General features: G+C 41.1%; 1 protein-coding gene across 1 annotated transcript in view; it reads right to left on the bottom strand.

Moving 5' to 3' along the window:
* Positions 1-349: 349 nt before the first annotated feature.
* The window catches only part of lrrc4cb (leucine rich repeat containing 4C, genome duplicate b), a 58929-nt gene continuing 32996 nt past the window's right edge, over positions 350-26282 (bottom strand). Inside the window, exon 2 of the mRNA XM_086026668.1 lies at positions 350-5098. Coding sequence (XP_085882794.1) covers positions 3176-5071 — 1896 coding nt within the window. The 5' untranslated portion in view covers positions 5072-5098 and the 3' untranslated portion in view covers positions 350-3175. The remainder of the gene's footprint in view (positions 5099-26282) is intronic.

Raw genomic sequence — 26282 nt, 5'->3', positions numbered from 1 at the left:
TCATGTCATCTTCCACACTGCTTATCCTATACAGGGTCGCGGGGAGTTGCTGGAGCCTATCCCAGCCGTCAATGGGCGAAGGCAGACTACACCCCGAACGGGTCGCCAGCCAGTCACAGGGCACACATAGACACTGTCACTGAGCGGGAATCGATCCCACGCTGCCCGCACACAACTCAGGCGTGTGTACCACTACACTATCAGTGACCTCTTCAAAGTGTATTCCTCCAAATTATGTACCGTAGTCGGCACGCTATTGCTTGAACATTTATACCCAATGTGTTCATCTGAAAATGGAATAAAGAGAACAAAATACTGACAATATCATGAGGATAGGCTCCGTGAAAGCTATTAGGAAAAAATGCATTTTATTCATATTCATGTACAGTATGAACTACAATCTCAGGTATCAATAAGTGGACTTCATCTGCAGAGAAATTAGCTGAGCTTATTACAAGCACAGTCTCTTGCTGTTCTTTCCTCCACCCATCTTTTCTTCTGCATTTCTTAAAGAATTGAAGCACATGTAAAATTATGACCTTTTTTTTTTGCAATATGTTTTTGAAAATTATTTTATTTTTTTTGTAGAAATGTAACCATTTGATGGTTGTTCTCTTCAAAAATGAGAGAGAATATTCCTACATCCAGTAACCCTCTCCATTCATACACAGTTGGCAGAATAACTCACATGAATTGTGTCACCTTGGCTTGGGTTTTGCACAAAAAAAAAAAAACAAGCTCACGCTGCTGGTATTTCATGTCCAACATTCTACACAGCAGTCTTAGTTTTGTCCCAAAACGGCCCTCCACATAGGGACAGCTTGCTCATGTACATAATACTACCAATGCAGAAAAAAAAATCCATTAAATCTGGAAAGAAAAAAAGAGAAAACCCCGTTCTCAAATATATATGAATCTAAAATCCCAACTGTTTTAATAATAGCCAGCGTCAACATTAAATCCAAAAGTCACCAAAAGCAGTGAAAAGAAACAGAGCACCAAAACAGAAAACGGGAAAGGGAAAGAATGGTTCACACATTTAATGTTGTTGTTGATGCCCAGATCATTCATAACACCAGCAGAAAGGCAGACATTTCTAATCCATTTCTGCAGTGTGCACCCACACACTGGTCTCCTAATGTATATTTTGCTTCCATCAAATTTGTTATTGAGAACTAATGGAAAAAAATGCGGGTGACTAACTGATCAGACACAGATGAGTTTTTGATTGATGGACCTTTATTATATTCCTCTCATAAGCTATGGGTGCAGTCCTTACTGAATTTAAAATCAAGAAAGGAAGGGCAATGGATATATAAACTGGTCACATTTTCAAATCAGGCTGCACTTTATTTCATTTAAAAACATGAAGCTGCAGAGTGCTCTGCAATGATGATGTCACATGTTGCTCGAATTGTATTATTCCATCTCTAAATGCCCATTACATTATTTCAGCTTTAGAAATAATCGCTGGTATCTGTGTAATCTTCACTGGGAAATCAAAATAAGCTTGTTAAACAGATGACCATTACAGACAAAGGCATAGAAAGGCATAGATCTACCACGTCTTACTTTCTGTACAAGGTCACCGTTTCCATGGTGACAGTCTGATGACTAGTTTTGTCTCCTTATACCCTATCTATTTTTTATTCCTCTTCCTTCATATTTCTGTTTGAAGACCCCTCATGACCGTTGTGGGTTTATCCTTCCTCCTCACACCTACGTTTCTTCCTTTTGCCGTTTGGAAAAACTGAATGAAATAAGCAGCCAGACTACCGAGACAATGTTGTGATGGACTATAAATGATGTAGCATCAAATCGTATGTCTTTTCGTTGTTGTTGTTGTTGTTGTTGTCTGACCACAATGACACCGAGCAGGATTTGCTTCCATATCAAAGTTCTCAACCCCTGCTATGCTCGGCAGTCGGCATACGGCTGGTGAAAAAGTCTAATACTGTTTGGTTATCAGTTTTCCACCGTTGGTCTGCAAATGAAGTGCTGATGCAGTTTAATGAGACGTAACCCATCTCCCCTTTTCTTGTGCCAGGTCCCTTGCTGCTTCACTGAGTCTGTTAGCCCTGTCTGCATTGGTCCGACAGGGTCACACTACATTACAAAGCTGCCTCATTTGCCTCTTTATCTGTACCAACAGATGGTCTATCAGCATATGAGCTTGTGTGACCCCAGGGTGATGGCGAGGTAACGCGACACTGCATGGACATACATCATATCTGGTTTAAAAGGGAGGGAACTGACTGCGGCCTTATGCTGCCCTTCATTTTCTCAAGCAATATTCTGCCGTCGTGCGACACATGCCGACGGCTAACGCGAGACAAATGAGACATGGCAAGGGGTGGGGAATGTCCCTGAATTAAGCAGCAGAGACAATCCAAGAAGGACAAGCACGAGGACACAGAGTGAACGAGAAGGGGCGGATTGATAAATGTGAGCAATGTGAGAAAACGAATAGGAATGTGTAAATAATAAGTAAATGGAATGGAAATTAGATGATTGATGTATGGCTGCTTTAAGGCGCCACGGGGGAAAAGGCCATACTAATTTGACTGCTATCATCTTCAGACACGCAGGCTTCCCTGTGATATCATCAAGAGCTTTTTCATCAAAAGATTCTCCTGAATGGCAGCAAGAACAGGATTATTATGAAAATTACCTCATCTTATGCTGGGAATCGTATAGACAGCTGCCTCCGCGTGGACACTGTACACTGAACAACAAGCAAATGAATGCTGGGAAACACTGAAACAATGCCCCTCACAAAAACATAACAGCTGAGAGCAAATACCAGATGAAATGACCTTGTACTGTATAAGACATCCATCCCATATTCACATTTGGCAAACCATTCTTTTCCTTGTGCCATATTACAGAGAGAGGGAGCGAGAGAGATAAAAGAGAAAGGAAAACACGCTAAAAAGCTATCACAATTAGTTTTTGTCTTTAGTCACCAGACATTGTTTTTAAATAAATAATCTTTGTTTTTGTAAAGACACTCAATAAAGTATCAATTGTGGTCCCTTTGCCAAATGTTGATTTAGCACTGTCACTGACACGAATTGTGTTAATGTCACACCGCAGTCTTTTTTTTCTTCTCTGTGGCGTCCTCTGTATTCCTAAAACTGCTCAGGTTGAATATTACTGTATGTGAAATGCAGGCTCAGATTTGGGTCTCTTGTACATTGTCTTTTGAACAGGCTTGAATCAATAAATGTTCCTGTGCGGTAGAGCTGTGCATGGTACTGAGCATAGAGGGGTGATGATAAGTGCTCTTGTAGGTGTTGTAGTGGTTGTAGTGCTCCAGTGGGGGCAGCGATAGGTGTCTGTCAATAGCAGCAACACCTGCAAGCTCTTCTTCAACGGTAATGACTTCCATAGACGAGGCCGGGCCATCGGGATCCTGTTGGTTATGCTGCTTCCTCATTTTGTAGAAAATAACAAGTAGGACAGCAGCCATAAGTGTGATGGCCACAAAGCAGCCGATGATGATCTTGGTTGTTTTCATCACCTCGTCCAGGCCGTTGAGGGCTCCCTCTCCATCCAGATCCAGAACCGGAATGGTGTAAGTCCTCTCCGTGGTCCTCGTTGAAACCGGAGTGGTTTTTGTGGTGGAGGAGGACACCCAACCAAAAGGGGGAAGCGGAGTGTGGCTATCGTCACCCGGGGTCTCGATGGTCTCCACTGTGACTGTCGTAAAATAGGTCACCCCGCTGTTTTCCACGGAAGTCACGTTGAGCATGGCCGAGGCGGAGATGTTGCCCGCTGTGTTGCTGACCATACAGGTGTAAGTCCCAGTGTCTTGCATGGTGACGCTTGTAAAGTTGAGTGTCCCGTCATTGAGTACAGACAGTCGCACCTTATAAGCCCCGTGCGTCACCAGTGAGCCATTTGGTGTGAGCCAGCTGATTGATGTCAAGGAGCTTGTACGACATTTGAGCTCTGCGCCCATGCCCTCGGTCACATTTAAGTCGGAGGGTGGCTCTACTATGACAGGAACATCACACTGGAAGTAGCTATGATCCAATTCTCCAATGTAGCGACCTTTAAAGAGCGTAGGTGTATGGCAACGGGCACAGCAACTCGTATTGGCGGGTACGGACTCCTTGAGCCACCAACTGAGCCACAAGATATCACAGTTGCAATTCCAAGGGTTGTGATGTAGGTGGACCCGTTCCATACGATGCAGAGGTGTGAAGAGGTCATGTGGAAGAAAGGTGAGGTTATTGTGAGCGAGGTTTAGCTCCACTAACGACTGCAAGTCGTCAAAGGAATTCCTCTCAATTGTTTGGATCTGGGCATGCATCATCCACAGCTTCTGGAGGTTGACCAATCCTGTAAATGAGCTCGGCTTGACAATGGTCAGCTGATTTCCAGACATTTCCAGTTCTTCCAGTCTTACCAGCGGTAAGATGTTAGGGATCTCCTTCAGGTTGCACATTCCCAAGTTCAAATAGCGCAAATTGCTCAAGTCCTTGAAGGCTCCATCTGAAATGTAGGAGAGCCGTTTGAGCTCACCCAAGTCCAGCCTTCGAAGCGAGGGGACTCGGTTGAAGGCATAGGATGGTATACTTTCAATTGGGTTGTTCCGAAGCCACAATTCCTTTAGCTTGGACAAATACTCAAATGCTCCATTGGGGATTGTCGTGAGTCGATTATCAAAGAGCTCTAAGGTGTTTAAGCTCGCCAGTCCATTAAAGGCGCCGATTTCAATGCTGCGGATGTGATTCTTGCTCAGCTGCAGAATTTCCAGGTGGCGCAGATGTTTGAAACTGTCCACCTTGATAACCTGTATCAGGTTGTCCTGGAGGTTTAAGTAACGAGTGTTGGTCGAGATACCATCGGGCACGTCCCGGAGACTGCGACGGGTGCATATGACTTTGCTGAACTGGTTACTGCACGAGCAGACGGATGGGCAGGTCTGTGCACGGACTAGCCCGGCCACCACCAAGATCTGAAGGGCCAAGAGTAGCACAAAGAGGGGGTTGGACAGCGCCCCCTTTAGCCTACGACTTCTCATTGTCTGGCGCTGGAAGGAGGAGATCATTTTGTTCAGCATTCATAGTTCATCGGCTGTTTGCGTTTTCTGCAACACAAAAACAAAACAGATGACTTGGTGAGAAGCGCAAATCAGCATTTGGAAGCGTTATAAAATTGTTGCACTGTAACGTGACCTTGGACTGCTGTGTAGGACTGTGGGCAGACATGCCACATTCTGTCATTTCTCTCATGTCATTTCTCTCAGAAGATAAACATAATATAGATATTTGTGCAGTTGTAAGTAACCTGTACACACAATACAAGACTGCGTGCATGCCGCCCCTGTTCTCCATACAGTGCTATTTATTTTAGAAACGAGAACATTTATAATGTAATATGTCTACAATGTGATGAGACCTGTTGCCTACCGGACATTTGTCTTGCATTTGGCATGGCAGGAGCAATGACCCATTTACATTTAATTGCAGTCCAATTCATTCTAACAACCAAATAATGAATTTATAGTGAAGAAGCAGCAAACATTGCAATATGAAAACTTTACTATCATTACTTTACTATCATCTTCCTACTTTTCACAGAATACGATTACTTTAGACTGCACAAATGAATGAATGAATGAATCTTTGTTTGAAAGTAATTCTGTAAAAATAAGATCAATAAAAAAAGCAAAAAAAAATATAGAAATCACTGTTTACAAAGGAGTAGGAAATAATAAATAAATAAATAAATATAAATAATAATAATTAACAAATACTTCAATTATATAACAGTACCTGCCTTACCAATACTTCTTGAATTTTAACATAGAAAACAATCCATAATAATTCAATAAATAATACCAGCCTTTTCAGTGTTGTACAAGCAAAAAGAAAAACAACAACAGCTTAGTACTCAGAAGCTTAGTGTCCATTCAGGGTGTGAGTGTTCTGGAATTTGCTTGCTTGCAGAGCACCAAAAATAGACCAAGACATTCAAATAACAAATATAACGTACAACAGCGGGCACCTAGTTCATGCAGCATGATTGATGTGTGAGCACCCTGTTTTATGTTGTGCCCTACAAGCAACCTGTGCGTGTATCAACACACAACACAGTAGACCAAACATCTCATGCGCAATATGCTGAGCAGACACAGTAAAGTAGGTCACCATTTTTTTTTTTAGAATTCATTCTTGTTTCCGGTTCTAGTGTTGTTGTGTCTTTCCAATCTGACGTCCCAACTTGTCTATTAATCTTCTGCTTTCGTCATCTCACAGTCAAGAAAGATGTATATTATGACAGATGTTTGCTGCACTGGAACAATTGTGAGCTCGGATGGAATTGTTCTCTAGTTAAACTGAGTGGTTGGATTAATCAATATCAAAGGTGCATGGTACATCATGTGGCTTGTTTTCTCCCCGGCCAGGCTGCCATGCTCGCGTAGACGCTGCAGAGGCAGAGGGACAAGGCTCTGTTGGAGAATGCGATGGAATGAGGCCTCCCACTGGCAAGGGCTTATTTTATCTGCCTGGAATCACAAACATTCTGCACTACCACCTAAACAAAGCAATTGTTGAACATAGCGAACACACAGCAAGAATGATTGGTCAATAAAATGTCTCTGGTTCCATTTGACTGCAGTCTTTATGAAAAGTGCATTAGGTGATGATTGTGTTTTTTTCACAGGCAGCAATTATACAGTAGGCTTGTATATATGCCTTTTTATTTTATTTTTTTTAACCATCTGCTCAGATTTTAACAGGACTATCTCTTTGCACATAAAGGGAATACAAGAAAGCAAATAGATTCAATCCAACATTGTCTCATAATTGAATCTAGACAGCTCAAAATGTATTTAGAGCCTCCTAAAGCAGTTTGCTGTTCACATATAAAATCCTGGCTTCAACATAAACATACATTCACTTTTACTTGTGCCGGCAGCCACTGGCATTATGGCTGATGTTACTGAGGTTTATAGATTTATTTCTTGGAACAAGTCTGACACAAAAGCGTTGTAGTGACAATTGCCCTGTAGAGGGGTTGTCAAAAGTAAAAAATACTGATCATAAAGTCATTCAGAAACCACCAGGAATTGTTTTCACATCTTGAAGCTAATGTGTTTTGGTAATGTGTTGTGTGTGCAAAAACAAATGTTACGTGTTTCCCCCAAACTATGTGGGAATAAGTGTACACTACTATAATGTATTATTGTGTTAATACCCCATGTTCAGAGTTTAAGAGGTCTATTTTCATGCCCAAAACAAACGCAAGACGCAGTCTAAATCTGCTCACTGGCGGGATAGGCTAAGGTTTTGTATATTTTTAGAACCGAAAAAGTGGGATAAAAGTAGCACATTTAAAAAAGGGCGTTTTGCGTCGTTATGGGCGTGAACACAGCCAACTTGATTCAGTGCCGAACCTCTCCTTCCCTTCAAATGCTGCACCAAGAGGTGATCTGATAGTCCTTGACATGGTGGAAGAATAAACTGATTTACTCGTGTAAAGAAGGAACTGAAAGCAGAGCTCCACAGATGGATGATATAAAATTGGCTAAATCACAGATCTGTTAAGTGGGCACTTGCAGACCGCGTTCCATTTGGATCGTATGTGTGACCAGACCCGAGGGGTATGTCAACTTATGAGCACAACTGTATGTCTGCTAACTAGTGATGAATGGTAATCTGCACAGTTGTGTTCATAAATTTACATAATTTTGGTATGTTAACATATGAGCATAACTGTATAAAGCCCTAAGAGTTGAGTCACCTTCCTAGTTAGCGAAAAACATATGGGGCATAGTTATTTGTTACACTCTTCAATGAGGAAAGAAACAAAAGTAGAATAAGTGATGACTATTTGCCTCATGCATTGTGACATGTCTTGGTATCTCGGCCAATGATTTGCTGCTATGCTAACTAAAGGTTATTTTTTATTATATTAGGTGCAAATGTAGCCCCAGACTACTCAAAGATAGGGCTATTTGGATATCAACCGCAAGGAATGCCGGTCTTTGTAGTACAGGAAGAGCTTGTATGCGGAAGTGCGGTGGTTGGCGCGCAACCACCGCAAATACACAAGCAGAGGTAAAAAAACTCAGAGACGCAGCGCAAAAGCACACTTTTGGGGCGAGGAGGAAATGGGGTGCTTCATTCCCGTGGTGAGTGACATGAATATCAAGTGTTTTATTGACAGTTGAAAGTAACACGCGGAAATGATGTCCATTGGAGTCACGACGCCATGCGTCGCCGTACACAGTGGCTTATTCAAATGCCGGAGCCACGCTGTCCGCTCATTCATGTAAATGGGATATTCAAAATGTTTCAGAAATCGCAATTTTGACCTTAATCCGAATATTGACTGCATGTAAACATAGTGACTATGGTGCTGGGGACAAAATGGCGGCGGAAGAGGCGCGGGCGTCGTAAAGTCAAAATTTTGTACGTCACAAACGTCGTAATTCGAGGACCGCCTGTTTATTATTTTGTTTTTCTATCTACGACAGTGGCAGTATATACACAGTATATTGGCAGGCATAACAAATGCTCTTGAGTTGAATGGCAAGAGGAACCATCAACCTGTGTATCCACCTATTGCCTTTCGTACAACAGATTCACTCATGTCTCCCAGCAAATACATCAGCTTTGTGTAGAACTATGAAAACCCAGATTTCACACTGAGTAAGCTCATTTTTGACTAAACTGACACAAGATCATTATTTCAGTATGCATACTTTTTTGTTGTAGTTTTTGTTTGGTGGTTTACCGTTGCTGCGATTGGCTGGCAACCAGTTCAGGGTGCACCCCGCCTACTGTCTGAAGACAACTGGGATGGGCTCCAGCGCCCCTGCGAGACAATGGATGGATAATGGTATAGGTAACGGATGGATGGACGGTTTACCGTTGTTTTTCTTATGTAAAATAGGTGCGTTCACTCCAAAGGTTGCAAAACACTGACGTAATCATACTCTACTATATAAAAGCTCAAGCTATTAGTCTTATATGATTCATATAGAAAAAAAATGTGGCTTAATTCATATCCAATAGGGATAGAGGTGATATATCATTTTGTATATTATATATTATATATGTAGGTGTGTGTGTGTGTGTATATATGTACATTTTGCTTTTTAAATACCGATCATCCAGTGCATTATCTCAATTTGAGGAAAGTTAAAAAAATAATAAGCCTTCAGACGGCACCCTGTAGCTAGTGAAGTTATTATTAGTCACAGGGCCATTTGCAGCGGAAGTCGGTGTGAAATCACTTCAGTGATATGAAATCTGACAAGTCACTTCTCATGTCACCATTTAGCGACCTGCTGCTGAGCTGAATGCTATGTAGCCTATTCATTTAGCACATTATGGATTCATTACATTCGCAAACATTCAATGCATGTGTTGTCTGAATCTTGTTTGCGTGTAAATGTTTCACTTCATAAGCCATATGTCATGCACGTGTAAATATGCGTAAACACACCTAATCAGAATCCAGGTCCATGCATTATTTATGCTCTATGTTCTAAGATGCAAAACTATACAAGCCCTTTAGTGGCTTTTGACAGGTTTTATACTGATGTATGATTGTTTCTTCTTTTTTTGCACACAGTTTATGCAATATTCAACTACTTACACTGAAACACTTTCGATATTTATGTGCAATCTGCTTTGGACCATGAGCCCTAGCTTTAAAGCATCAATATGATGTATGCCCGATGCCCTCAAATGTACAAAATAATAGGTTTATGGTTTCCAGTGAAACAATGGCATACTTTACGCTCAGAATAGGGCAATGTCATATAATCCAAACCGTTTATCATGTGCATGGGCTCAGGAACCTAAAGAAAAAATGTCAGTTAATGAACAAGCTTGTTGGCAGAGGGAGAAAAAGGAACAGATTTTTTTTTTCATGAACGATGCACAATGAGTTGTTACAGTTGACCTTTCTGACCTGGAGTTAAACCTCTGCCATCCCCTTAGGGCAAAACCTTTCCAGATGGGATGATCATATTACTGAAAAATGATCAGAATTCTAGATGACTGGTCTCATTTCCCCCTCCATGTGATACGTGTCATCACATCTATCCAAGTGATGAGAGGATATTAAATTAAAACAGGCGCTAAACTGAGAGCAATCAAATTGCCATCTGAAATTATGGTCAAACTGACAATTGCTACAACGACCACCCCAAAAATGTCTAATAAACTACCACTACTACTAATTTGCTACCAGGCACTATACAATATTAAAAAGTACTTGGACCAATTCACTAATCAGTGGTATTGCATTTTCTTAACCTGTTTTTTGTAGATTGACTAAAATACTCTTGTAATTGATATGGCACATACTCTCAGTGTTGTTTAAGTGCATGAAATGAATAAGGTTCTTAACAGATTAAGTGTAGCCTAATATTTTGTCATTGTGTGGGGCACAGTAAGGGTTAGCGCACACAGATAAGTGTGTTTTATTTTTTTCTTCATGAATGAGTGCAAGCTTGATCATGACCTAAATCTATGTGGGTTATTTACTAATTATAGAACATACCTATTTGTTTCTGTTAATATTTCATGAGTACAGAACCCAGTGAAACATGCACATTTTAGACGCATCCACCATAAGTTATGTATTAAAAAAGTGGGTTGAACAAAGATAATAATGTGCAGTTTATTTAACACTGTCAGTGAGATATTATTTTAGCAATACACGTATGACTATCGTTTAAGTTATTGGAGTTTTCCAAAATGGTGCTGCACTTTACTAGCCTATTATTTGGTTAGATTATATTGCCCTTTTTAACGTGGTATTTTCTCCAGATCACAGTACAGAATGTACCAACGTTGGATGGATGTGGGGGAGGCTTGGTATCTTTCAGCAATACAGGGAAAGAAGGAAAGTAATTGAATGGTTTAGTGACACCCATCAAGTGATTATTCAACTCCTAATCAGACATTACCTTATGCTGTCTCCATTATGATAATTGCATGGGCTAAATCATTGTCCAGGGACTTGCATGCATGTTGGTATGCTCTCTGCAGAGAGATTAAGACAGCATGCTCGCATAGCTGAAGCTGAGGGCACACTTAGTATTCGTGTCACGTGTTTAGCTCACCTCTTAGAGTGTAACGTCAGTGAAGAAAGTCTTGATAAGTGGTTGCACAAACAAGGATTTACAGTCTCACTGTAATTACTCACTTTGGGGATGATGAAAAATAATCTAACACATTTCCTTCTTGCTATGGTGCATCAAAATGGATTTCAACCTATATTTGGGAAGGTCTACAGACCTGTGAGAGTACATGCTGCTGTTAACCGGGTTACTCCTTTCAGCAATTATTTAATGGGAATCTACAATGACTGAGATGCTGTTATGAAGATCTGAATGATATACCACAGCATCCATCCACCCATCCATCCATCACCGCTTTTTCCTCACAAGGGTCGCGGGGGTACTGAAGCCTATCCCAGCTGTTTCGGGCAATAGGCAGGGTACACCCTGAACTGGTTGACAGCCAATCGCAGGGCACACAGAGACAAACAAACATCCGCACTCACAATCACACCTAGGGGCAATTTAGAGTGTCCAATCAACCTACAATGCATGTTTTTGGAATGTGGAAGGAAACCGGAGTACCTGGAGAAAACCCACGCAGGCACGGGGAGAACATGCAAACTCCACACAGGAAGGCCCGGCCGGAATCGAACCCACGACCTCTGAACTGTGAGGCGGACGTGCAACTAACCGGCCGACCACCGTGCCGCCCATACCACAGCATGTAATGTAAAATAAGAATGTTACGATATGTATTTGACCAAGATTCACAACTTTATCTATGTTATGTAATTAGCTTCAATCTTGTTTGGAATCTATTGTTTTAATTTTCAAATGTATTTACTATACCTTTGGGTGCTATTACAACAGTCTGTGTAATGACTTTTATTTGCAAGCTTAAAGTAGATTTACTTTAATATCGTTTCATAACACAAAATGGCAGATGCGTGAATTACAATGTAACATTTGGAAAAAAAAAACATTAGCCAACATTAAAACGGTTTTAGAAGTTAGGCCTATAGTGATTACTATTTGAATTGCGGTCTATCACAGTGCTACAATATGTACTTATCATTTGAAACACGGTCAATGCTTCGATGTGACATATTTGTCTAGGGCAATCTGTATTATGTACACAACATTGACACATCTGGTGGGTGCTGCATTTTTTAGATCCTCTTGTTTTTTGCTATCTGCCTTCGTGACATTATTTAATAATCAATTATTAAATTATCTTAATTGATTCAGAGTTGTCCATATCTGCATATAAAGGAGAATGGCTTATTTCTCTCACGGATAGGGAGATGTGTGTTTAAGCTACTAAATACCATTCCTTTCCCTAAAAGGCTGCTACTAATGCTAGACTTACTCCTCTAGAAATATGCTTCAATGTTTACAATCATTTATTAATTGTATTTGTGAATTTTTCGAGAGGCAGTGTATTGGTGATACCAGTTGCATTGCCAATGCGCTGCCTCTTAAAGGCTGAGATGCAGTCATTCAACTGTCACACGGAGAGTGACACAATCACCATGAAGCTTCAGTGGCCTGCCTTGGCAGAGTGCCCTCCATGCAACCTGCCGTGGGCTCGCCAGTGCTCAGTCACAGCTGTTCTTGTCAAGCTATTCTAGTTTGCAAATTGACTGAATTGAAGAGGATGCTCTCTAGGCCTTTGGTGTCCACATTAAGGTGAAAGAATTGCACTTGTTATTTTGCAGCTGACACACCTGGAATAATGATAATATTCATTGGTACAATCACAGTCTTTTTTGTGACCGTACTTCAAGGTACCAAAAAATATTATCATTATTGTGTCGGGTTGGGCATCGAGAATCGAGTGTAACCGGGGATTAGCATCCTTCAGATATTAAAATGACGGTACTAAATTTCCATGCTTCGTAGAACCCACCAAATGTGTATGTGCAGTGCACAGCCCCTCCCCGCCGCCAGAGCAGCGGCGCGAGTGTGAGACAGCTCGGTCCCAGCCACTACTCTTCTCGGTCTGAGACTCTGGACATGCGCTTCAGATCTCCCCAGATGCGACACCCCTGGCCGGTTCCGTTCAGTCAGAATTGTCTGATGCCAACATTAAGATAACAAGTTAAATTCGAACTAAAACAGTGAATAAATGAACACAAATGCAGCCACACAAATGCCCACCTAATATTTCGTTTATGGCACACACAGCATAAACATGAATATACACATACAGCACATCGTTATATAGACTGCTTAGATAAGATGCACTTTCCTTGCTTCCCACTCAATTATATTATATTTTTGTTTGTCATGTATATTTTCTTTCAAAAGAAAACACTAGCCCATCAATGGATGTTCAATAACATGCTTTAAGTTCCTGCTGCATTATTGTATTTTTTTGAGGGTCTCAAAAATAAAGCTCTCTTGTGAAAAATGTATGTACTCATTAAACCGGCACTGGGCAAGAATTCGATCTTAATACATTTTTTTGACAACTCTTTTTATGAAACATTGACTTTCAAGTAGTTGAATGGGACTGGAGGGGTCTGTATCCGTTTTACTAGCACTAAGCAACTTTGAGGAGGATGAGAGCAACTCTGGCACACACAAAAAAAAAAAAAAAAAAAAAAATCCTGAATTGCATCACGGCATACTCACTTCCTCCTTTTGCTATAAGGACGGAAGTCGATTTGAACGTCCATGCGCTATTACTGGTGTCATGGCAGAAGCCCCAAAACAAACAAAAAAAACAAAAGTATTGCTAGAACAAAATTACACATGACACGTGACATGATTTTATCCAAAAATAACTGGTTAGCTCCCTCCTTTTTTCCAATTTTTCTTATGTTTTTTATTTTTTATTTTTTTTTTAATTGAGAATCTTAATCGAGAATCGTTACGACCCAGATTCGAATCAAAGAACCAGAATCTGAACTGGAATCGGACAACTTCAAATGATGCCCACCCCTACTTATCATATTCTCAGTACAATCAGACACTAACAAAACTAATATGATTACTTAAATAGCAGTAAAACACAATTAAAATCTTTTAACACCAACTGCCACATTTAATTCCTCATTTCTTCAGGAGTTAAATTCCGGCGATAGACGAAAACCACCAAGTAGGAACAAGTATTTATTGATTTACTGATCTATATTGCAAAACTACATGGACACACTATAACGCCATAATCAATATACGCATGTGAAGTGCAACTGTCATTTCTGTCCACTCTGTCACCATCTACATATTCTGCTCTATTGCAACAATGGCTGTGAATGTGTATATGCCTTTAAAAGGCAAGCTTCGCCTGCTGAGTAGTGTTGTAGTTAATGTATAAGGACACACAATTGGGTGGCTATTTAGTGACTGTAGCCTTCGCTACTCTGGTGTTCAGTGACGGTGTCAGTTGAGGAGTACCAGCTGCTATGCTAAGAATGTGTTTCTTCTAACTGTACTTAATGTTTAATGTTCGTGGAATAAAGCGATTGAGAACACCATTGGCAGTTTCCATTCTCCCTCTATTAAAACCACACTGTTATAAATTAGAATATGTTCTAACTATGGCCGACTGGTCGACTGGTTAGCACGTCCGCCTCACAGTTGAGAGGTCGTGGGTTCAATCCTGGCCACGGCCTCCCTGTGTGGAGTTTGCATGTTTTCCCGTCCCTGCGTGGGTTTTCTCCAGGTACTCCGGTTTCCTCCCACATACCAAAAACATGCATGGTAGGTTAATTGGACACTCTAAATTGCCCCTAGGTGTGATTGTGAGTGCAGATGTTTGTTTGTGCATTCCTGTCAATTCGGGGTGTCCCCCGCCTACTGCCCGAAGACTGCTGGGCAGTCTCCAGCACTCCCCGCGACCCTTGTGAGGATAAGCGGCATGGATAATGGATGGATGGATGGATGGATGTTCTAATTAGCGATGGTAGGTTATATTTAATTAGCTAACGACGTTTACATTACAGGGGAGGATGTGCAGTTGAGTAGCACAAAAAGTGAACAGCGATATGGTGAGGTATGACTGTATTACTATCAAATTACAGCACAACACACATAAAACTTTACCACTTCACAAATGACAAGTATACATGGCAGCTAACCAGTCTGCAGCTACCTTAAAAGAGGCTAGCACAAGAAGCTAAAATACAGACTTCATCTTCACTCAGTGCTCATTCTTGTCAAACACCAGATGGACTCATATGCAGAACATCAGTCACAGTGGATTTAAGTCGAAGTCCTTTGTTTACAAAAAGCTGCTCGTATGTTGGCTGAATGCTATCAAGCAAATGAAACTAAATGAAACTAAATGGGAACTAACAACCTACCAACATACCATGTACCAAACATAACTGACAAAAGCAACACTTCTGGCTCCCACTGGAAGCCTGGAACACTCCCTGTCTAGGCCGTTAAGGCCTAGATACACCAATCCGACGTAAGCGTCGGGACGTCTGATTACGCCGTCTGATTGATGTAGCGAACACCGTCGCACCATCGGATCCCGTCAGAAAGCATCTGGTGAGTGTTTACGCATGTTGAATCGGCATCGTGAGTCGTGGCATTTGGTCACTCTGATTGACTGTTCGCAAGCAAATCAGCGCTCGGAGCACAAACGGGAAGTGACAAATGCGATTAAACATTATAAAGCCTTTGCCGCCTTTATCTTCTTACAAGAACAAGAGTGAAGGTTGAGGATTTAGGTATTTCACGATACTGTGTCAAGAACATGAGGGTTTACTTCGCATGGGAGTTCATCATGAGTGAAAAATATAGCTGAACGCATTGTTTACGATTTTATAATCTGCCCCCGGCCAATAGCTTTCCGGTTGACTTTTTCTAACCATGAGGAATAGACTACCGCTGCCGATGGTATGGAGGGGTATTACATCTCACGCATGCGCAAAAGGTAGTTTAATGATCAGCGTCGTTGTCTGTTGTTGCGATGTATTTTTCCTGTGTGACGTGCCGACAGCCGGCCCGACGATGGGTAAGCGTTGGTCACTGTTGGCCAATGTCGGATTGGTCTATGTAGGCCTTAATTTGAGACAAAAAGTCCTTTGACACAACCAGAATGGCTTCTACTTGGAATGTGAGTCTACTACTTGAAGGTGGATATGTTCTTCTCATTTTCATGACCACTGCTGTCGTTTCAGAAAAAGAACCACACAAAGTCAAAGCATAAATGCAAAAACACATTCACAACTTCCTACACGCCTACAAGTTTGTGACCTATCAAAAAATACTTGACGGGAAAAAGTGCACACCTGTACGGAAAATCTGAACCATGGGTACGCACGTTTTGGAGATAAGGGGATTTAGCAACACAGTTGGCTAGGTAGTGAATTGAAACCAGATTGTATAATCATCCTTTTCACACGTCCACATTCACTAAATATTAAACATTAATCATTGATTATACACAGATATTGCACTTCATACAATTTTATGTTAATGTTTTGTCGGTCCTTTTTTTAATGATGTTGCTCTTCCCTTTTGAATTGCACCTTGGAGATGAGTTAAGTGTTTTGATAGCAAATCACAGTGGCGTGTTGCGTTCAGGGCAATCACTGCTCTCCCACCAAGAACCCCCCCCAGGTTTTGAGAACTATGACTCTCAGCCCAGGTACCACGTTGCCACCTAATGATTCCAACCCTAGAGGGAGAAATGAAGGATACATTAGATACATTTTTTTATTTTATCATTGCTATTTTATGTGTTGTATTTTTTTCAATATAATATTGGAATGCACTTTTCCAGATTTGACTGTAGGACTCCAGCCATGTTGATGTCTCCATCTACAACATTATGCCAACAACATTTGCATTCCTGATGATTGACAATATATGTGAGGTGTTCATCTACTACTGCTAGTAGTAGCAGCAACATTGTCGATAGGCTGTAATTCTTTTGTGTGGGTGGGGAGGGCATCTTCTCTCAAATCTGACCACTTTATTTTTTATTACTCTTTCTGTCCTGTTATTGTTGTTTTTTCTTTTTTGTATGCTGCAAAAGCCATGAAACAATATTCCCTTCCTTGTTTCCACATTGTTGATAAGCAGCTTGATTTTAGTCTCTGATAAAAGAGCTTTCTTCCTTTTCTTCTCCTTTGCTTGTTATCATGATTCACCCTTCACAAAGCATTGGCCAGCATGGCTTGTTTATATTTGTGTGGTGCTTTGCAGTTTGCACAAGGGGCGTGGTGGCCATCTGGAATTTCTGGAGATTCCTAGTTTGTTGTATATAGACATAGATGAAAATTGGGACCTTTGACCTGAGGTTTAAATTCAGTATTTTCTAAAGAATATCCATATTTTCTGATTTGTACAAAGTATCTGGACACCTTCACAAAATATAACCATGAATAAATATCGATGGACAAACTTCTGCTTTTATCTATAAGCATCGGATGATCTAGAGTAAAATCACACACCATCCATTTCGGCTTTCTGCTCCCACAAAAAGCTGGGAGCAAGCACCTTTGAGACTATAAGTACAGTGTTTACAGATAATTACAGTAACTTGTTAACATAAACAAGAAGAAATGCATTCAAAACCTTAAAAGCTTAACTGCCTCAGTAAATGTGATAATTTATCCCAGGGAGATGAGTTGTTTACTGTAAAATAACATCAGTTCTGCGACAAGAATTAAAGTCTTCTATAGCATAGCAACATGACCACACTTAGATTCAAATGGATGGCTTTAACTACACAGACCATTACTCAATATGCCTGTATGTCAAACCCCCACTATACAAAGTTTAATTGTTTGCACGCCCACTATTTCAACTTGTCTGGATTCTTACTGTATAAAGGCAAGTCCGAATTTAACATTTCACACCTTCATTGTAGTTACTATGTCGTGCTGTAACATGCCGGCAGCACTGAGTTCGATTGGAAGACATGCAGCGTAATTAGTGTTGTCAACTCCCTGAAAAATAAATAAGGGACACCTCATCGGCAGGGACGGCCGACCTGACTGCCTTCAACTAGGGATGGGCGCATCAATACCAAAATATAGATATTCCGATCCAGTGCTCAATTTTAAGTATCAATCCTCAAGATAAAGTAATGATATTTGCAATTAATTCATATATATAACACATTACGTTATTAATCTATAATTTAGAAGGTTGTATTGTCATCCAATCAGAATTTTTACTATGTGTTGCCAAGGGCAATATTATCATACTATAATATTACTATATTTATAGTTAAAGTGTAGTATATCAACTGCCTGTACAGTAAAAATTATGCATATCTGTTTGAACTTGTAATAAGGCTGTGTGTGTATTCTTTATTATTCATCAATTTATTACTTTTATGTATTATTAATCTATTTAACGTACAAAAAACAAATAATTCTTTACATACCATATCTATCTCTGCCGTTGCCTGGTGGACAACATACTTGTCATGCTGCTTTGTTGACTTTCGCGATCTACTTTGGCAAGCGACATTACCTCGACCAATAAAATAAGCGGATTCTGTATCCTGATATGCACGAATGTGCTGTCACCTCATTGGTCACAGAGCAGGGAAGGACCTAGGACCGTTACCGTAAATTGTCATACAAAGGGAACTGTTATTCATTAATTCCATCGACAATTCACAGATTATTTTTCACTCTGACGATATTACGGGACGAAGTGCATCCCTTTACAACTCAATACGGTACACGTGCTGACGTGCCTAAATACGGGGCGATTCCGTTTTTCAACGGACAGTTGGCATCCCTAAGCCATGCCAGAGGAAGAAGTAGCAGAGAAGGTCCCCACCTAAAGTAATAGTCATTGTTCCCAAAGATCAGAGGGTAGATGCGTGTGAGCAATGTGGGAGGAAACCGGAGTACCCGGAGAAAACCCACGCTGGCACGGGCAGAAGATGCAATCTCCACAACAGGACGGCCGGGTCCAGGTTCGACACCACGACCTCTGCACTGTGAGGCGGATGTGCTAACCAGTAGACTACCGTGCAGCCCTGTTGAAATACACAATGTTTTATTCCTTTGTGTTTCATGTGTCAGTTGTATGATAAAGTTCCAAATGAGAGTGACAATCACTTTGCCTCTTATCCGGAACCTGTATGAGTAAGAAAGTGACAACAGATGCAGACACTAAGGAATCCCTTAAAATGTGTTTTAATAAGTTTAATTGAATAAAGATGCGCATGCACTGTCTAAGAAAATCACATACACACCCATAGAGGATTTAGATTCTTCACTTCGTCTTATAATAATATTTTTAGGAATATGAGAGAAAGCATGGGGAAAAATGCAAACTCCACACGGGAAGGCCCGATCAGCTTCAAACCCAATACCTCAGTACTGTGAGGGAGACATGTTGACCACTCTCACACTGTGCTGATCAAACATTAACAATTCATGCAAATGCTCTGCACTCCCAACCCATTTTTATTTGTTAATAGGAATTTTTTAGTAGAGTTTAATTATTTATTCATGATTTGTATTGACAGTGGTCAACATGCCATATTTTTCGGACCATACGGCGTATTTAAAATCCTTTAATATTCTCAAAAATCGACAGTGCACCTTGTGATGCGTGCCAGATTTTCATTTCGTCATCTTTAATTCAAATTCTATTTCGTTTAATTTATTAAAACTCTATTAGGCGTATATGTTTTTGTTATACCAGAACTAGGACTACTTCCTGCTTCTGTGTGAAAGAATCATGGGAAATGTAGTTCTACTAGCCTAATGCTATGGTCAGACCGAACGCCAATCTGAGCGTTTCTGGCGGCGCGTTTCCAATGTTTCAGTGTGGGACAATATCATTGCGGTCTGCGGGACTGAGAGGTGAACAACACAGCCAGCTTCAAATAGCTGCCAGGACTGAGCGAAGGAGCAGGCTTTGACAATGGCGAGCAAGGAAGTTAGCCTATCCGGTGTAATTACTTGTTTGCTGCTGCTGAACAATCAGCAAAGAATGCATTTCACAGCCAAAGTAATAACATAACCACCGGTCATCAGATTGACAAACGATATCTTTCGACTGTCGGAGAAGCCCCTCCTCTTCTCTCCTCGAAGCAACCCCCGTGGTGTGGCAAGATGAATAAAAGCATGCGAGACCCAGTCTGAGCCAGCATAATACCGCTAAATCCAGCAAATAAACATATTGTGCAATTGGAATAAACTATTTGACATAGTATACAATGCTTCACAAAGATAATGCACCTTATAAACGGGTGCGCCATATGTATGCCAATGTATAAAAATAGACCCATTCATTGATTTTGCACCTAATAATCCGGTGTGCCTGATGGTCCAGAAAATACGGTAACTGAACCAAATAAGATGCTTGTAATACTTAATAGCACTTTAAAGTTCCATATTCATAATTAACAAAAATAAGAGTTAATGCAGCAGTGTTTACAACCACACTGTAAGCACAGTCTGCCTGGACACCAGCTGATATCTTAGTGGGTTGACCCATAAAACCAGTCCAGATACATGCTAAGTCGAAAGTTATTTGTGTTTATAGTTCTGCATATTTTTAGTGGCTAATATAAACCTGTGTTTGGTGTCTAACAGAAGTAATCTTGGATGTATCGAAAATGTATTGATGGCATTTTAATGAGCAATTAATGAATGTGCTCATATGTTGATACTCTTCATTAAAGACGGATGAAGATGCATTGCTTCTCTAAATTTATATTGAGGGGATCCTACTATAGTTAAGATCACCATCTTCCCTACATCACAGTCCGTCCTTGTCGAAGATCATAATCGAAGGAAAAATTTAACAGCCTTCAAGACAGTGGTGCCCAAGTCCGGTCCTCATGAGCCCCTATCCAGCCTGTTTTGTATGTAACCCTGTTCTACCACACCTGATTCAAATGATCAGGATCGTTATCAGGCTTGTGCAAAGCTTGCTGATGAGCTTGAATCAGGTGCGGTGGAACAGGTTTACATACAAAACAGGCTGGATAGCGGCTCACGAGGACGGGACTTGGGCACCCCTGCTTCAGGACTAGGCAAAAAAAATGTGCAGTCTGTTTGGACTCCCATACATGCATCTAAACTACTATAAGTCTATTACGCTCGCATTACAATTCATCCAACAGGTTTTTCTCATGTGGGGGTCATAGTACCATACCGGTCCACCTATGATGGTGCTAGTGGTAGTTTGTCGAATGTGGTAGGCGGAAATGCTAATGGAAGCCCGTTTGAAATGATAGTCGGACCGGCCTATAGGCCTTTACTCTTTGGTCCGGCCGGACAAAATAGGATAGATGGACGGCGGAAGGGTACCCCGGCTGTAGTTGTAAAGCGATAAATGGACCTCATTTTTTTGGGTAAAATGCCCAGCTATGTATATAACAACATCTTGAAATTCTAAGAAATGCTGTGTCAAGTCTATGGTCAACAGCCATTTACATCGCAGCTTCCCAGGCAGCCAAAGTCATGGTTTGAAAGTAGGTCATGCTGGATAGACTGTAGTTTTTAAAGGTTGCCGTTATAAGCATGATGCTGCTATACAATTTTCACAGTGCTTCTTGAAAATAAGAAATTAAACTATAAATAGTCAACTCTACCAGTGATATTACTGTATCTCTTCTGTAGTTCTGATGGATTACATATAGTTTCAGAGTTAGATGGAGCAGAGTATTTTCAGGACTTCCTCTGCAAATTGTGCAGAGCAAGTATCCCAACCTGCATAATTTACTCCTTTTACCTGGGCACTATTGAGTGTAATCCCTGTCTGCTTCTCTCTGTTGTACAGAAGCTGCACTGCGTCCAGCTGAAAGACTCTGCAATGCACAGTGATTTCAAAGGGGCACGATCATCAGTGCTCTTCTACCCTCCCTGACATTTTGAACACCCACAAACCCATCGGCATTCCTTGTGGCACCTATCAGCATCCCGTCCCTCACATAACCACATCAGTCTCCTTCTTTCAAGGAGAAGGTAACAGAGCCTTTGAGCCCACTCCACAAGACTCAGAAACAGATTCAAACATTAGAATGTTTAACTCTGTCCGCTACCTTCGCCTTCTAGCCCTTGTCCCTGGGTTGTAATCCATCCAATTGCACAAAAAGACTACCTCTGCAGTTTTTGCACAGACTCATTACATCCACAGGCCATATATTTAATCACAATCTGCTGCTGACGTTTTGTTTTTTTTCCACTTTTGAACTTAAAGTAACAATTTGCACAGCAGTCATACCTCCGTCTGTTGGTGTTTGTTGATTGACCGGTTCTGTATAATACAAGACTGCAAAATGTTTTCTTGCATTGCACACTGTAATGCTGGGGTCACTAACTAACTGCGGTACTTGAGGACACCTGTCCTAATTCAAATGATCAGGATCTTTTTCAGGCTTCTACAAAGCTTGCTGATGAGCTGAATGAGGTGTGTTGGAGGAAGGAAACATTTAAAACACGAAGGAAAGGGGCCCTCAAGGACCGGATTTGGTGACCCCTGCATAATGCATTTGGTTTCAAATCACCATTTGTGCACTTTGTAGTTGTTAATTCATATGACTTCTTTGCAGTTCCCAGTCACTGCCGATGTAAATGTGAGTGTGGATTGTTTTCTTCAAAATAATTCAAAAACTAAAATAAAATTATATATCGTCGCTGTCGGCGGAAAACCTCAGAAGTCTAAAAAAAAGTCTAAAAATTCATTTTTTTTCCCGCAAATCACTTCTAATTGTTATGCAATTCTAGCCATTTTAAAGCAGTGACAATAGCAAATACTCAAATAAAGCACGATTTCACGGCCGCTCTTGACCGAGGTGTGTGCAACACAATGTGTTATGGCCGCCCGTATTTACCGTTGAGTAGTGTTTTGTTTTCCTTCCTAAAAATGTAGACAATAACAAGTGAAAATAGTAAGGTTAGCTGGATTACGCTTGGCAAACGCCTTGTTTGTTTAATATGGATCAATGAGATGCTTTGTTGCAAAAAGCCCCCCCTCAATCGTGTGCCGTTTGTCATGAAGTAAGTCTGTTTCATTTTATTATGCACTTTGTAGACGCGGTTACCAACAAATAGGCTAACATCTTCATTTCAGATGAGAACCGATTTACCGGTACCCCGTCACACGCAGGTGCCGTACTCCTGCCATGCAGCCGATTAAATAAAAAATAAAACAGTGTTATATTTTTTTTTATTTCATTGATCACCACGTCGTGTGTGTCTATTGTTTTTAAACCCATATCCCACTGAGGGCTGAACATTTTAACAAGTGTTGGGAAAGGTAGCGTATGTTGAGTTCTTGTAAGGGTTCGTTCAAGGTTGCAAACGTTCAAAATTTCCTTGTGATAAGAAAAACATTAAACCCGTTGGTGAACATCTGGAGAACGTTTGGCGAACGTTTGCGACCTTGAATGAATCCTGACTAGAACTCAAACTTTGCTACCTTTGCCAACACTCGCAAACGTTCGCACCTCAGTGGGAATTTTTAACTTAAGGCTTAAGCCTTAACCAGCGCTTAAAAACTCTGGCTCATATTATTTGTGGTACAAATCTCTATCTAATGGTATCCTCTATTTTGATATATATGTGGTTTTAAATGTTTTTTGTAACATACATGACAAGCAACTTCTTATGATCTTTTGCTTTTGGACAGGTGTGATACTGGCTTGGCCCCCATGTGCATGTCTGACGTTGCTCACTGTTACAAAGAATGCTTAGGGAGTTTGTGTGAATGCACAAACATTGGGAACATTGGGTGTAACTAATACTACGGTTCTGGTGAAACCTGTTGTTTTCAAAAGATCCAGGATTCAAAGGCATTTTAGGAGCAACTGAGGTCATAAGAATAAAAAAGTACAAGATTTTGATTTGAAATGCTGTCCAATTAGGGATGTTTTCAGTTGGCAAATTCATCGGGACTTATGATAACTGATCTAATTGTTGAAATTGTAATTGTTTACAACACATTCATCTGTAATCTGCCAGCTTCTGTTTCATTGTGCAAAAGATTCATTTGACTTATCGGCCTGTGGGTAATTCATCAACATTGCCACATAAACACAAAATGCAGTAAAATGGTTCACAAATTGCCAAAGAGCAAATTGCGTGATTTGGTCGAAGAATGAATGCAAGCAAAGCTTTCTTTTTTTTCAAGTCTGCAAACAGCTCAATAAGGTGGTTAGGATGTGGTTTCTGTATTGATCCCTGCAGAGGAATTCTCTTTACACTTGCTCTCTCAAGGGAGGTCACAGAGGGGCATCGTCACTCCCAGCGATCATGGCCAAGAATCAGCAGGGAGCCAAAGTGTTGCTCAAGGCCAGGGCAAAAACATTACTGATACCGGTAGTACTCTACTGGAGACATCATCTTTATTCCAGCACGTTTCAAAGTAAAATCTCCATCCAAGATACAAGCCATCCAAACATAGAGTTTATTCTTCACTGAACTTTAAGCGAATACCTTTAGCCTATATCATTCAGTTTATTCTGCTCAGAACAGAAAGTATAGTGTAATGGTAACTATTCATCGGAAATCCATCCTTGCCACCATATCATAACGTTTCCTGGCGACCCATATGCTTATTAGCGACTCAAAGTTACAAAGGTAGATATTGAACATTGTTCTAACACTGATCTCTCACTCAACGCTTACATTTCGAAGACACCGAACATTCCTTTACATAAGCCAGCAAGTCCATCCCACTGCAACAATTTATCGCTGGGAAAATTAAATTCTCTCCAACCAGATTACTGTAATTATCTAACTCACAATGAAGGAGGAGCAGAGGATTAAGGTCTGTTTAAAAATAACCGCCATCAAATATATGTGGACTCAATAACGGAGGGAGCGGGCATTTTCTCACTATGGGGGTTTGGTTTTTCTCCCCCCACCTCAACAGCACACTCTATTCTTTTCAGCGCACTCTATTCTTTTCTCTCTGGTAAGCTGCTTTGATTATCCGGCGGAGGATGCGTGGCGCTTGGTGGTAGAGCATCTTAAAGTCAAAGTAGGGGAAATGCAATTGTTCAAGTAGCAGTAAACTACTTTGCAAACGATGGATGTAAGATGCATACACAGTGTCTGAAAAAGGCTGGGAGCTACCCAGAGGCTCACAAATCATCACCATGAGCCAGATTATTGTTCTGCCTCCACAAGGTCATTTGCTACACCTGCATTTTTGTTGTTGTTATTAGACTTCTTTTGTCCTACGAACATTACATGCATTCTTAACTTTTGTACTATCGCACTTATGGTGACAACAATGGAGGCGGGAAGGTTATGCTGTATGTTTTATAGCTGAAGTGTTTTTCTTATCTATGACGGCAGACGCTGCACAGACTTGTTGGTTGTTATATGTGAGTTTTGTTGCTGCCGATGGATGATTGATTGTGTGTAGCCAGCATTGACAGCCTACGGTAGACAGTCCATCATGTTTTCTCTTTCATTATTCCCTCATGGTGAGAAGTCTCAGCTGGCATGCTAATAAGCTGTTAAAGGCTGATGGTGCGCCAAAATGTGCATTCCTGTCAGTCTGTCCTTAATGTGTCATTGGAATCCATTTTTGTTTTCTACAGAGCTGGGAAGTCCGTCCGGGGGCCGGACCGGTCGGACCCTGCGGCCGGCCGGATGCCCATTTTTGGGGCGGGGGGTGAGGGCTGACAAATTTTTAAAAAGGGCTGGACTAAGCAGGGCCGGAAGTGGATATTAGTTCGGCCCACTAATCGGCCCTCATACGTGTTACGTGGCCGCGAAAAGGGGAAATTTCATCTCAGACTACTCGGTGAAAGGCTTCTTTTTAGGCTTCTTTAAACTCCCGCATCGGCGCGAGCGATAACTGCCGCATTGATTCACATGACATTGTGCTGTTGGCGACAGGTCTGCAAAACATTCCACGCTCACATCAGGAATTGTTGCTGCGTTGATCGGTCCATTATGTCACATGTTGCAATGACAGACAGAGAGGATGCGCCACGCTGCTCGTTGCTGCTGCAAAGCAAGCTAGTTTGGCAGCAGCGTGGGTGTTATGTCACTTATGTGTGTAAAGAAGCTACTCACCCACGTTCCCCCTTAGCCGCCACCTTCCAGATCATTTTTGCAATAAAATTAAATGCATCTTCTTGTCATCTCGGTCCCTTTATGGTTGTAGCAGGCACGATATCCATTGTTGTCACTGTCTTTTTGAAGCGACGCCCCCAGACTTGGAACACAACTGTTTCAAAACAACTTGTCTTCACGAGTACAGTCAAGCTGCGCGCAGCGCTCAAGGATGATGCGGGCACATCAAGGTGGAGTCCATGCACTTCTTTTGGCGTCTTCCCTAC

This window comes from Filicampus tigris, chromosome 3, assembly GCF_054856515.1.
Source record: "Filicampus tigris isolate MCC_2025a chromosome 3, RoL_Ftig_1.0, whole genome shotgun sequence".
Taxonomy (NCBI): domain Eukaryota; kingdom Metazoa; phylum Chordata; class Actinopteri; order Syngnathiformes; family Syngnathidae; genus Filicampus; species Filicampus tigris.
This window is presented reverse-complemented; position numbering and strand designations above follow the sequence as displayed.